This window comes from Henckelia pumila, chromosome 3, assembly GCF_033568475.1.
Source record: "Henckelia pumila isolate YLH828 chromosome 3, ASM3356847v2, whole genome shotgun sequence".
In the NCBI taxonomy this organism is placed as follows: domain Eukaryota; kingdom Viridiplantae; phylum Streptophyta; class Magnoliopsida; order Lamiales; family Gesneriaceae; genus Henckelia; species Henckelia pumila.
The window spans coordinates 15,183,424-15,198,844 of NC_133122.1; the positions used below are offsets into that span (position 1 = coordinate 15,183,424).

Here is a 15,421-nt window from a genome sequence, read left to right on the forward strand (position 1 = left end):
TTTTCGGAAGCTCATCCATAAGAACTCCAAAGTTAAGCGTGCTTGACTTGGGGCAATTATAGGATGGGTGACCTCCTGGAAAGTTTTTCAGGGTGCGTGTGAGTGAGGACATAAGCACGCTGAAAAGACCCGTCTTGATACAGTGGAGCGTTACAAATGGTATCAAAGCCGACCTCTCTTAGTACGGTATGGTTCGGGGACGAACCAAGCGGAAGCTGGTGGGCATGTGACGCCCGGGGCTGAAGAGGCAGGGAGTGATCGCCAGTGCCAAGAGGTTGCACGGACAATGAGCGGCTCCTGATAGGCTTCTAGGCGGAGGGAGACATGAATGAACCGATCCCGTGCCGGAATGAGAGGGATTCTAAGACTGTGTAGGTATGAGACTACATGGTTGATGAGGGCTTAAAAAATTTCATATGTACTATTCATATCAAGAAGGTGCATCTTTTTTTCGGAAGCTCATCACATAAGAACTCCAAAGTTAAGCGTGCTTGACTTGGGGCAATTATAGGATGGGTGACCTCCTGGAAAGTTTTCTAGGGTACGTGTGAGTGAGGACATAAGCACGCTGAAAAGACCCGTCTTGATACAGTGGAGCGTTACAAGTATTTTCGATGAAAACCCTTGAGTTAGTATATTTCACGTAACCTCTTAGGTTGGTGCATTGGATGTAAGCTCTTGGGGTTATGATTCTGTATAGTCTTTAAGACTTGATGAATTTTTTATGGTTATCATGACGTGATGAATTTTGTGACAGTCATCATGTCTTGATAAATTTTTTATAGTCGATATGACTTCTTTTGAAAAAATAAATAAATAAATATATATATATATATATATATATATATATATATATATTATAGTCGCTACAACTTCTTCTGAAATTTCTTTTATAGTAGCTATGACTTCGTGAATTTTTATAGTCATCATGAATTGATAAATTATTTATAGTCGCTATGACTTCTTCTGAAAAAATTTTATAGTCGCTATGACTTGATGAATTATTTATAGTCAGTATGACTTTTTGAATTATTTAAAGTCATTGTGACTTCTTCTGAAAAATTTTTATAGTCGCTATGACTTAATGAATTATTTATAGTCACTATGACTTTTTGAATTATTTATAGTCACTATGACTTTTTTGAAAAATTATTTATAGTCGCTATGACTTTTTGAATTATTTATAGTCACTATGACTTTTTTGAATTATTTATAGTCACTATGACTTTTTTAAAAAAATATTTATAGTCGCTATGACTTTTTGAATTATTTATAGTCACTATGATTTTTTTGAATTGTTTATAGCCGCTATGACTTTTTCTGAAAAATTTTTATAGTCACTATGACTCCTTCTGGAAAAAAAATTTTATAGTCTCTATGACTTTTCTTGAAAAAAAATTTATAGTCACTATGACTTCTTCTAAAAAAAATTTTATAGTCTCTATGACTTTATGAATTTTTATAGTCATCATGACTTGATAAATTATTTATAGTCGCTATGACTTCTTCAGAAATTTTTTTATAGTCGCTATGATTTGATGAATTATTTATAGTCGCTATGACTTTTTGAATTATTTATAGTCACTATGATTTTTTTGAATTGTTTATAGTCACTATGACTTTTTGTTGTGCTCTAGGAGAAATAATGTAGAGCTTAACATGGAGTACTTAGGAGTGGATAAAGTTCCTAAGATTTTGTCTCATGGGAAAGTCCTGAACCCACTCTATTTGCTAGGTTGTGAGGTATCCCGGGACTATAATTTTGTCGTCTTGACCTCTTACAGCATCGTGGCTTAGGTAGTCATACAGGGCTGGCCAAGCCTCTGATGGATGAGTAGCCTTAATGAATGCATGGGTCGTGACGTATGAGTTAAGCATTCGTTGACGGAGCTGTGTTCCTTCCTATATAATTAAATAGAAAAGTAAACAAATAAACGTAAGTTTATTATTAAACTTAAAATAAAAGAGAATCAAGTAAAAGTTTTGATCTGTAGAGAAAATAAAGTAGCGACAAGCAATATATTTTAGCTTGCAGGTGTTTGCTCAATGAATATAGAGTTTTTTTAGATTGGCATGACTCTCTGTCCTGCGTTATATTTCATCGTATTTTTCGTCTCGTTTTCTTTTTCCCGAGGAGTGCAACTCATCAGTTTCCTCGATGCGGATGTATTTTTCGGCTCTAGAAAACAACTCCTCCAAGGTGTTCGGGGATTTTCCTGCTATAGATTCCTTGAACCTTCCAGGACGCAAGTTCTGCTGCATTATTCCAGATAACATATCGTGGTTCACATGTGGGACTTCATGAACCGCGTAAATAAATCTCTTAATATAGTCTATCAAACTTTCCCCTTCATTTTGAAGAATTGTGAATAAGTATGCTGCTGTTTTCGGGTATATCTTGTTAATTGAGAATTGTTGGATGAAGCGCTGGATGAGTTGCTCCAAGTTGGCGATGGATTCGGACGGCAAATTATTGAACCATGTGAGAGCTCGCCCTGATAACGTTGTTCGGAATATCTTGCAGTAAGCAGCATCTGTGGTGTCATACAAATCTGCTTTTGCATAGAATTTGTTAATATGATCTTGAGGATCACTAGTTCCATCGGATTCAGGTAGGGTGGGGATTTTGACTCCCTTAGGCAATGCTTCAGATAGAATGACGTTAGTGAACGGGCTCCGACGTGCAGGCAAGATTGCTGACGAATTCTCTCCAGTTACTTATGTGTGAGATCCATCTCCACGTGTTGGATTAATGGTTTTGTTTTCTTCAGAGACGTCGTGAACTGTGTGACCACTTGCTTCCCCCTATTTAGGAGTAGTATTTTTCTCGCTCTCCTCAGGATCTTTGTCATTCACTTTAGACTTAGTTTTCTTTGGGTCTTTGTTATCGGGGTCATGAGATGAGAGCCCTCTTCTTTGAGCTCTCTTGTTGGCGCTTCGGAGTTGACGGGTTTCCACGAACTGAGCGACTGCTTCAGTCGCTGCGCGTGCGGCTGTTCCTTCCATTAAGGCTGTCAACTTTTCCTTTGTAAAACTAAATTCAGGCGGTGGTTTGGAGATTGTAGGTGGGTCTCCATTGCGATTATTTCCTTGAGATGTTTGTGGTGGAGTATGCATTCTCAATGATGCAGTGAACAAGTTTCCACAGACGGCGCCAAGCTGATGTAGCAAAAAATTGATATTACCCGATTGGAGAGAATGTGGGTAATTTGTGGAGATCTGGATAGCCGGATTAATACTCGAACTGTTCCAAAGACCGAACTTCGTGGGTTGTCACCTGCATCACAAAGCAAAATGAGTGGCGTCGGGGATTGCCCGATGAAAACACTCCGACGCTCAAGTCAGTATTTGCTCAATAAAAGTTTTAGAAAACTAGAGCATGTGACTATTGAGTGCGTACCTTAATAATGAGAGCAGTTGAGCTATTTATAGATAGTCGGAGAGTTTCATGGGCTTGAGCCTCTTATGGGCTTTAAAAAATTTATGGGCTTTGATAAAATGTCCAAATAAATATATCAGAGTAATATGGGACCCAGATGAATTGAGTCATTAAGCTTGGGCCTTGAGAGAAAGTTAAATTGGGTATGTAACCCATCAATACCTTAATTCTCATGTTGCCCCTATCAATTTTTATAATGATCATATATTATCTCTAATTTTGTGTTTAAATTACAAAAATATCTAATTAAAAAGCCGTATAGAACAAAAACAAATTAAAAATAAAATCACGATTGTACAAGAACATGATAACGCGTGATCCAGAGTGCTAATTTTCACAATCCAATCAATGGAGAAAAAATATGCAGAAATTAAACAAGGGTCCTATCATGTCTTATGAGATCTGGCAAGTTGGGTCCCTATGGAGTAAACATTCTTTTTTTAAGAATGGAAAAAAACATTCTTGGTGTTATTTGTATTCTTTCTAGAATTAATTTTCTATTCAAAATAATATGCCACAGCTTTTAATGATTGGCGCTTAATTCTTCTATGTAACTTTAGATTTTCTGTATGTAAAGATTATTTTCCCTTTCGCATTACTTTTTGTTCAATGAACCATTAGATCTAAAACAAAGAGGGTCAAAAAACACAAAGCAAAAATAAAAAAGAAAAGAAAAGAAAAGAAAAGAAAGGGAGATCTCTCGTTTCCGGTGCATTCATAAAACCATAATATATATTTATATCTTTTCTTATATATTTTGAATTTTTTACAGAATTAATAAGATTAATGTATATTTAATTTTGTATACCGTGCGTACATCATTTAATATTGTTTTACAAATATATATCTATATATATATGTGTGTATATATATATATATACATATTGGTTCTCTATTGTTTGAATGGGAAAAAGATTTTTTTGGTCCATTAACCTGTCCATTTTTTTTTGTTAATTAACTTTTCAAAGTTTGGTTTTGGCACACTAACCTTTGATTTTCAGTTATTTTGGTCAAATCGCTGACGTGGTAGGCTTAATTTACATGTCAATATTTTTCGATATCATGTCATCATTTTTCGATGTCACGTCAGCATTTTTCGGTGTCACGTCAATAGTTTTACCAAATTAAAATAGTCGAAACTAAAAGTTAGTGTACCAAAACCAAAAAATAGACAAGTTAATTTTAAAAAAATCTATTTTTCCATTGTTTGAATTTATAATTCAAAAAATTGATAAACTTGACATTTAATTGTTAGTGGTGGGGATTATAAAATTAAAACTCAATCAATATTCCAGATTATATGTATGTATATATGATCAAATTTCAATATTATTTAAACCTAAACTAAACTTTATATATCATATTAACGTAGTGTTTGAGAGACCATATAGGAAGCACTTCTCAGCTTTTTCTTCATCAAATTTTAAAAGTTTGTGAAGTAAAAGCTTAGAAGTGCTTCATATAAGCTCTCCCAAGCACTGCCTAATGCTTATACGGTCGATTGCAGGATGATATATATTATATGGATTTGGAAGGAAAAAAACAAAGAAAAGAATTTATTGAAGTTGTTAGGAATCAATCAAAGTAAATTCAATATTCCGAGAATTCACCACGCGAACACAACAACAAGAGCAATAACACAATCCCAGATGAATAATAACACGCAACTCAGATCAAACACCAATGCACGCAAAAACGATTTAAACAACACAAGTATTTACGTGATTCGGCAATGAATTTGCCTACGTCCATGGGAGAGCAACACAACACTTTTATTAATCATGAACAGAAAAAATCCAAGCTAAAAAACCAGAGCTTATTACAGAGACAGATCAAAAAACTCTAACGCTAGATACAGACACAATTCAAGCTTGTTATCCTTGAATTCTCCCATCACAATCTGCGCCTCAGTTTTCTTCTCTGAAATCTCTCTTTTCTTTGCCCTCAAATATTTTTTGGAGGTTGAAGAATTTTATTTTTTGTTATCTCAGTTGGCGTAGATTCGATCTGTATATATAGAGAATTACACCGACTTTCTTCTTGGGCTTTAGGTCAACAACAACTTACGGCCCAATTATAAAGTCAACATGGTCCAATCAGATAAGTCTTATCACTTCCGTCTGATCTGCTCTAGTACATTGATCTGCCTCCAAGCTTACAGCTTCACGGACAATTCATCTGAATTCTAACCAAGTCCCAGTACTCGAGCAATCGATCTGCTTGAACTCATCCGAAGACTCATCTGACCATCACATTCGATTTGATCTCAATATTCGATCTGACCATGAACTCATCTGATCTGTACTCTCTGATTTCTTCTCTTCTCTATTCTCATTCAATTTGATAGAAGTACACTTCAACAAAAGTCTACATTAATTACGTACGTGGTACGTACCAAGGCAACCAAAATTATGTTGCCCCAAACCCCTCCAAACGTACATACAATATATATATATATATATATATATATATATATATATATATTCTCCGTTGTAGGTAATTAAACAAAAATAAAATAAAAATGGATGTCCTATATGAAAGTACAAGAGTTTTTCAATGTTCAAGTAAGCTTGTAAATATTCTTTTCAAAAAAAAAAAAAGTAAGCTTGTAAATATAATTAAATGTTTTAATATTTCTCTATTTTTCTCTGCACTTATTAACAATGTTTATATATATATATATATATAAGTGTACATGCATGCATGCATTGTGTGTGACATTGGGTGTGTAGATAAATATATTTATTTATTTTTAAAAAAATACATATTATAAAAAATGAAATCTCAGATAAAGATAAATGGATATTGGATGGTGATTCGTTTCGCTCTACTTTCCATGCATTGGCACGCTGAGGAATGAAGGAGACCACTAATAACGTGCATGGGCCAAACTCCAAAGTATTATCTACTCTTAAAATAATTATAAAAATCCAATGATTTTATTATATTTATGTATGTATATAGCCCTATATATATTCTGAAATGATGAAAAATAAATACATAAAATTCGGGGAAATAATTAGAAATCTACTGGTTAGTTCAAATTAGTTAAATTGTGAATAATATCTCTGATATTATATTTACATCATTATCATATGCTTTTCGGCTTTCCCAATATATATAACTCCCAGCTTATGAGTACATATGCAATGATGATGAAAATAATTGGGTCCAGTCTCGAAGATAAATTTTACTCAATAAACTTATAATTTTGGAAATATGAATAAATATTTGTTGATTGTTTCTTTTACCATTTACCATTTTTAATTACTTGTTAGGAATGCTTAATTTCAAGGTATATGATCTTTTCAATACGATCAATACCAAGAAAGCCGATATGACGTAAATTTTTTATTATTATTATTGCTCCATATTAATAATTATATATAGCCTAAAAACTTCATAAAAATCAAATGGAAGAAGTGATAATTGGATATTAAGATCGTTAGATAGATCATATTTAAATATGAGAACATTTCTGTTTTTGGATTTATGATGTAATAATAGGAGAATCTTCACACACACACACATGTTTGTGTGTGTATGCATGCATGTAAATAAAGGTAGGTAATAGGTATAGTGTGAGGCTTTATTCTTTGTGTGTTTGAGTTGAGAAGAAAATGGAACACAGTTCCCGATTCCTTCAAACAGACAGCCCCCACTCCTTGCCTTCACTTTTCAGGTCCTCGTATTTTGTGTCCACTTCTTCTTTCTGATTCTTAATTCCCCCTCTACTTCACATTCTTTCATTAGTAAATAATTAATTTCCCTCAAAAAAAAAATTAGTAAATAAATGGATTTAATTTTGAAAATTATGTTCTAAATATATATGTAATAATTAGCGTGTGCTGCGCCTAGGGGGCGACAAAATTACAAATTTAATGGTCATGTAATTAGTTAATGGTTTTAATGCCACAGATTTACTTTTTTGCGATTGGAGTTTTGATATAGAATCATATATATACATGTCAAGTATTATACTACATTGAGATGTTGGTAGAGAAATATTGAATAAGATCACAGTAAAGAACAATTTACATGCAAGACCAATTTTGGATAAATTAAGCTGAGTTAGAGAAATTTTTTTGAGAAAAAGTAGATGAGAATGAGATAAAAAATGAGAAAAAAATATTTTGAAAACTTCTCGGATATAATGATAAAGACCGAGATATTTTTAATTATTTCAACATTTTTAAAACTAAACTGTGTTATTAAATGATAACATGAATTGTATAAATATAATACAAAAGATAATAAATATGTTGCACCCAAATTTATAAAAGTGAAATCTATATGCAGAATGTTAATAATTGGCACAATGTATGCATATCTGGATCACTATATTTATTAATTCTATTGTGCTTTATTACTCTTTTTTAATAATAAAAAACACAAAATTTATCGTAACTTATCTCCTTCGCCTTTCCAAAAAAAAAAAAAAAATTTTTATCTCCATCGAATTTAATTTCTGCAAATGAAGATTATAATTTATAATAGATACTAGCAAACTGGCACACGCATTGCGTGTGTAACAATATAAAAAATATTTATTAATTTTTTTTACTTTTATAAATTTAAGATTAATGCAACTCTTAATTCCAGAACTTTGTTGATTGCGTATTAAACTGTATCCGAATTTTCACAAAATCAAATTCCTATCTTTAAAAAAAATAATCATACGAAATTAGATTACCCAAACCAAATATAAGCGAATGACAAATAATGAGGTTGATTTCGTTTCTGAAATAGAGAAATTGGAATTTTGAAACTGTCAATCTATCATAAAAATCAAGTGAGTTAATTGGAGAGAAGTTGAAATTGAGTGTGTTAAGTTGAGAGAATTGAAAATTGTTGCATAGTACGTGTTTGAAGGAAACAAATTAGAGAAAATGAGATTAGAAAATGTGGAGATGGAGGGTAATATTGGTATAAACAAAAATTTTGGTCCAGTAACTTTTTTAGTTTTGATCCACAAGCTTTTTAATTTTTGGTATGGTTAGAGTGACTTCTTAATTTTTGCTTTGGTTCATCTATCATCGGAATGTTCAATTTTCGTTGAAAAAATGTTTATTATAATGTGGCTAAAGCTCACGTGACCAAATTCTGGCAATTTCTTGATTTTGTAGGGAAATCAATTTACTAATTAGAACAACTTGAGATTAAAAAAAATTTCAAACAAATCAAACAAACTTTAGAAGTTTTATTTCCACTAGCTAGAAAAATTCAACTATCCTGATATCAAAATGTGTTTTAATTTGGTAACAGCCTATTCAGCATTTTCGGACAAAAATTGAATATTCCAGTGGTAGATAGACCAAAATAGTAAAAAAAAAATAAAATCAGAAGTTACTATATCAAGATAAAAAATAAAATAAAATTAAAAGTTTGGTGGGCAAAAACCCAAAAAAAAAGGACAAGTTATAATTGGCCTAAAAAAATTTTCCAAATAATAATATCAGTTTTATTTATTTTAAAATTTTGACCTCCCTTCTTTCCATTTTTTTAAATTTAATTTCAGAGGTATAATATTTACCAATTTAGTTTTTTCTAAATCTGAGTGTGATAATTAATAAGCATTACCTATGCATGTAACATTTTTTGCATAATTGGATATGAATAAAAATTTATATATATATATATAGTTAAAAGCTATGTCATGACCACTTAATTAGGTGACTGCAAAAGAAACAAAAGAAAAAAAGATAATACAGAATTATAAAAGAAAACGTACATTAATTTGATTTGCATAGTAAGAGGTGGATGTGATTGATATCTATGTTCATACCTTTGGCAGTAATATATATATTATTTGTTGCATGAAAGGCAGAGTCCCACTATGAACGCATTCCATATATATCTTTGAATCAAATTTTACGCATTGTGTCTTATATATAAATTTATCGATAAGATTAAAAAAGATAGCTAAGAAGTAAGAGTAAAGCTGAGTTGCCTTTGATACTGCTCTTAGCTATTCAATACACATGCATTCCACTTTCCACTGCCAAATATAATCCACTTTGGAACCCAAGCAAGAAAATAACACATACAGCCCTTGATGATTCTGTATGATTATCCTTAATTTGTTCGCAGGTTTGTTTCAATATGTACTAAATAGGTTTTTTATGTGATCTTGGTTCGGATCTTGATTTGAGTACTAGCTAGCTAGTTTTGTGGTATATATATTTGCTCTAGTTATATATCTTATCAAGATTTTGCGTGTCAGATTCCTTTTTTTGTTGCTGTTATTGTTGAAAAATCGATCGAGGTTTTAGCCAAGAATAGCAAAATTCGGAGACAAGAATGAGAACGGGAAACTGTGCGGTGCAGCAAGCGCTGACTGCGGAGGCAGCAGGCGTAGTGAAACAGGCTGTGACGCTTGCTAAGCGGCGCGGCCACGCACAGGTGACGCCTCTACATGTGGCCAACACCATGCTGGCGGCTTCGAGTGGATTGCTTCGAGTCGCTTGCTTGCAGTCCCATTCGCACCCTTTGCAGTGCAAAGCCCTCGAGCTTTGCTTCAACGTGGCGCTTAATCGGTTGCCAGCTTCTTCATCGAGCCCCCCCGTATTAGGCCACCAATATCATTCGCAGTACCCCTCGATTTCTAATGCCCTTGTGGCAGCTTTCAAGCGGGCACAAGCTCACCAGCGCCGCGGATCGATTGAAAATCAGCAGCAGCCTGTTCTAACTGTGAAAATCGAGCTGGAGCAGCTGATTATCTCTATTTTGGATGATCCAAGTGTTAGTAGAGTGATGAGGGAAGCCGGTTTTTCGAGTACTCAAGTGAAAACCAATGTCGAAAAATCTGTTTCTTCGGAGTTTCGGTCTCAAAACTCATCTTCTACATCCCCTCGTTCCACCATCAACAATTCGAAAGATAAAAAAAACACCCTTTTGACCCTTCATTCTGCATCTCCTCTGGCGAGCCAAGACGAAGAAAAAACGTTGGAATCCATCCGAAACGAAGACTTGAATATGATAATCGAGGCATTACTAACGAACAAAAAGAGAAAGAGCTTTGTCGTAGTAGGAGAGTCCATTTCCAACATAGAAAATACAGTTAAAGGACTGATGCATAAGGTTGATAAAGGTGAGCTTCCTGAGGCCCTGAGGGAAGCAAAATTTGTAACTCTCCCGCCATTTTACTCTTTCTGTAATCTTCAAAGAAAAGAAGTTGAGCAGAAAATGGGAGAATTAACTTGTCTTTTGAAGAATCAGGCTACAACAGGGGTTGTCTTATACCTAGGAGACCTCAAGTGGATCAGTGATTATAGGGTCAATTTGGAGCAACAAAGAAACTACTACTGCTCTTTGGAGCACATGATAATGGAGCTCGGGAGATTAGTTTGCGGAATCGGAGAGATAAATGGAAGGTTTTGGTTAATGGGAATTGCTTCATTTCAAACTTATATGAAGTGTAGAAATGGCTCGAATTCACTAGAAACCATTTGGGGTTTACATCCAGTCACAATCCCTGCCAACAGTTTAGGCTTGAGACTACTTTCTGACAGGTATAAAAAAAAATAATCTTTTTTCTTGATTTGCATGTTTTCTTGCCAGATTCATCATTTTTACAATCAAAATAAAAAAAAAGGGGTTGCTTGAGAATTTAAAGAACTATAAACATGCATCTCTCTTTTCGCCATTTTTAAGGGGCACGTTAATTACTGAATATTTCAATCTGCAGGGATGAACAAATTGAAGTTGGACATGGCAAAGGTAAAAATGGATCCTGTAAACTTCTGCTCATAAATGGAGAAGAAAACATGAGTTGCAGCACAGATTACACAACAAAATTCGAAGAAGAAACCGGAAAGGTGCAATATTCCGACGTGCCCGCAAGCCTACCTCCTTGGCTTATGAATGAAAGCAAAAGGCTTAGTAACAATGATCAGGTAATTATATAATCTCATATTATAACTTACCAATAAAATCTTTGGTGCATCTTTTTTTCCGGATATAGTCTTCACTTTTCCTGTAGTTTTACCATATCTCAATAGTATTTACGAAACTTTAGTAATCAGTCAGATAATTAGCTGTATTGATAGTTTTGAAGAATTTTTTTTATACTTTTTTCATCATTACATCTTGAAAACTAATTTGTTTGCCTTTTTTTAATTTTCACCTTGCTTTTTGATGATTTTCAGAAATTTGATTCGAGAGAATTTTACAAGAATTGGAACTCATTCGACTACAGTTCGTCACAAAAACATCCTAAATCACCCGAAAGAACCTTAACAATCTTCTCTCCATCGCCTACTTCTTGCTTCTCATTTGATCAACAGAACCCTAATTTGCATCAAGTGATCAAAAGCCAATTAAATTTCCCCATATTGCCTCATGAGCATAGCCCTTCGAATCCTAATCGCATACCGGAGAATGGAAACTTGAGACATATGTTTTCATCAATCCCTAGTACTTCAACCCCTAACTCCGCTTCCTCTAGCGACACCATAGATATGGAGTACGCGCAAAAGTTCAAAGAATTCAACGCCGAAAATTTGAACATCATATGCAATGCACTGGAGGAAAAGGTCCCATGGCAGAGAGAAATCATTGCCGAAATCGCTGGAACCGTTCTACAATGCCGGTCCGGAATGTTAAGAAGAAAAGACAACCTAAGTAGCAGTAGTAAAAAAGAAGAAACTTGGATGTTCTTCCTAGGCCATGATTCAGCTGCAAAAGAGAAAATATGCAAAGAACTGGCGAGGATCGTGTTCGGATCTTATTCAAGCTTTGTATCAGTGGGGATCAGCAGCTTCAACATCACATTAACAATAGCAGATTCAACAGAAGTTGATTATCGAAACAAAAGAGGGAGAGACGAACAAAGTTGCAGCAGCTACATCGAGAGGTTTGCTCAAGCGGTGTCAGCGAATCCACACCGCGTTTTCTTGATGGAAGATTTGGAGGAAGCGGACTACTGCTCGCAAATGGCAGTGAAAAGGGCTATCGAAAGTGGAAGAATAAGCAATGGAAATGGTGAAGAAGTGTGTCTCTACGACGCCGTTGTCGTGTTGAGCTGCGACAAGTTCAGCTCTAGGTCAAGGGTTTGCTCTCCTTCTAAGCAGAAAATGGAAGAGGATCAGATCGGTCGCGGTTTTTCGTTGGATTTGAACATTTCATTTGATGATTTTGATGATCAGTTGATTGATGAGTTAGGGATTCTTAAAAGCGTCGATCGGCGAGTGGTGTTCAAGATACAGGAAAACCAGAAGATGAACATTAATTAATAGCCCTTGATAATTTAATTTCTTGTAGAAAGAACACCAACAACAACAACAACAACAAAAAATCCTACTAATTTTTAGGTGAAATGCTTAGTTCAATTAAATTTTGATTTCTTGTAGATATATCATACAATTTTATATATAATTTTGCCACTGAAGATATATATTAATTTGAACCCTTAGCTTGAAAATCCGGTTTAATGCATGCAGCCTTCCCACACTTCGATGGTTTACCTAGCTTGCTACTTACTAGGGTTAAAACTAATTAGATGAATGTGAGAACTGAGAAGAGAGTAATTTATTTTTTAATATAACTATATATAAATAATAATTATCGGATGAGGGGACACTTTAAAACGAATAAAAACTTCTCGCAAGTCAATTTGGTGAGACGATTTTTCGACCTGACTTGACCCGATCCAACTCATAAAATTATTTTGTATGTTAAAAATATGTTACATATATGGATATTCACGTCAACCCGTGATACCGTCTTACAAAAACCCTAATGCCAGTAATGCCACGTAAAATGTTTCATATAGCAAAAAAATATTAAATCCTAAAATAAAATCATATCAAATTAAGCCAATTATGTTATCACCTGGTGGATTCTCATAAATTACGATTTTGCAATTATTGGGAAGTATACTAATTCCGATAGATCAAGAATATAAAAAAGGTGATAATAACAAGCTTTAAAATAATCTCCCGTTGGATGCAAAAATATATCGGGACCTAAATGATATATATGCATGCGAATATTTTGCATCAGTAGAACATCACAGATCATAAAATTTCAATTAATTACATATATATTCGGAGTTCAGATTTAAATTTGGTTACGAAATCCAGGCTAGTGATCTTTAACTCTTTTCCTGGAAGCAATGGGAATCAAAAAAAGTGGTCTAGCTCGTTTAGAAGAAAGTTCAAAAATAAAAAATAAGCAAAATAAAAAGTAATTTAAAGGTGAAAATAAGTTGCTTTCTCTTTTATTTTTTAACGACGTGGGAAAGCAAAAAAATGTCATTTCGAGTTGAGGTTTTCAAATAATATTAATTAATCTTTAACTAGTTATTTTTTGAGTCATCATACATATATAGTAGATTCCATATATTGTATATCTCAATATGGAGTTACTTTTAACTTTCTTTCCATTACTAATCCTTCGAGTCCTAATCCTCTCCAATCCAAATGTATCCTATTTTTCATGCTTGATATGGTAATAACAAACTAAACTGAGGAACAAGTTAGAGCTAGGATAATCCATATATAACCAATGAGTTTAGCTAATGATTCCACATTAAATGTAGTGTTTAATTTGAGAGAACTTCTAGAAAACATTTTTCAGTTTTTTCTTAACAAAATTTTACAAAATTTCAAAATTTTGTTAAGTAAAAGCTGCGAAGACTTCATAGAAGCTCTTCCAAATACTACCACAATAAACAAAAAGCTAGACGAGCAGGACAACCCCTGAGCGTCTAATGATAGAAATCAATTCTCGACACTAATACAATTAAATCCGCTCTTCACAGACAAACTTGAGATCATATATACATATATTTTTAATCATAATTTTTTAACTCATTTAGCATGGTGAATCAAATTAGTCTTATCAGCTAACATCATAAGTTAATCAATTGTATTTTTCTAATTAGTCGACCATCTTGCTCCAATCTGCTCAACATATATAATTATGACATGTACAAAAGTTCTTTTTTTTACTAGCAGTAATAATTACATGAGTTAATAAGGTTTTCATGAGCGCGAATGAAATTGAAGAGGAATAATTGTGGCATTATGGCCCAAAAAATAATTTTATTTAGTTACTCATGATTGAGAAGGAAAAAAATGAGTGGTCGGATCATATAATTCAAATTTAAAGAATTAATGAAATCTCATAATATAATAAATGTCCGTTGTGGAAAGGAGAAAATAACTTTTTTTCACTTTAGAAAGGGGGAAATAAATAAAAATCAATGGATTATAATTAAAATAGATTTTTTTTGAAAAAAAAAAAAAAGAAGCCAAATTAAATCTTCCCTAAGAAATAACAAAAGAAAGCACTACTTTTTATGCTTCGTTGTTATATGTTTTTTGCAAAAGAATCACCCTTTTTCCCTTTGATTTTCGAAACTCCACATTCTTTATCTCTAGAAAAAGCATAATAAAGTTGATGAACAAGACTTCGAATTCAAATTAAAAACGAGTTTTAAAAAAAGAATATATATCGAAGGAAAACATGAATAAAGAAGCTATCTTTAAACCCTTAAAAAAAGATGAGAATTATATTACTTTAGAATCGCCAAAAGATTGTTACAATATTGCGACTTTAAAATATAACATGTAGGCATAAGTAGGGAATTTGTCGACGTTTGGATTTAGAAGAAAGTGTTAATCTCAGCTCGTATGTTAGGGTATTAATGCATATTATAAAGGAGATCTTAACAAGGTTGCATGCTTATGCAACATATTAATTAATATGAGGTTTAATAATAATAATAATAATAATAATAATAATAATAATAATAATAATAATAATAATAATAATAATAATAATAATAATAATAATAATAATAATAATAATAATAATAATAATGAACTTACATCACACATATACATATATATATATATATATATATGTGTGTGTATATATATATTATATATATGGTTAAAGAGTTTGGTTTTACTAATTTAATTTATTAGATTCGGAAAATTATTGTATTAAATTGTCAAATCTTAAATTTTGATATCC

At 32.9% G+C, this 15,421-nt stretch overlaps 1 protein-coding gene across 1 annotated transcript; it reads left to right on the top strand.

The window, feature by feature from the left end:
* Positions 1-9,271: 9,271 nt before the first annotated feature.
* Positions 9,272-12,818, top strand: LOC140891213 (protein SMAX1-LIKE 3). Its single transcript, XM_073299584.1, has 4 exons — positions 9,272-9,529; positions 9,663-10,950; positions 11,127-11,334; positions 11,587-12,818. Exons 2-4 carry the CDS (start codon positions 9,740-9,742, stop codon positions 12,670-12,672), a joined length of 2,505 nt encoding a protein of 834 aa, XP_073155685.1. The 5' UTR covers positions 9,272-9,529; positions 9,663-9,739; the 3' UTR covers positions 12,673-12,818.
* Positions 12,819-15,421: the final 2,603 nt, after the last annotated feature.

Excerpts from the sequence above, each read along its gene's own strand:
- LOC140891213 (XM_073299584.1), top strand. The coding sequence starts at position 9,740 with ATGAGAACGGGAAACTGTGCGGTGCAGCAAGCGCTGACTGCGGAGGCA. Across the intron at positions 10,951-11,126 it reads TTGAGACTACTTTCTGACAG|GGATGAACAAATTGAAGTTG; the intron begins GTATAAAAAAAA and ends TTCAATCTGCAG. Across the intron at positions 11,335-11,586 it reads GGCTTAGTAACAATGATCAG|AAATTTGATTCGAGAGAATT; the intron begins GTAATTATATAA and ends GATGATTTTCAG.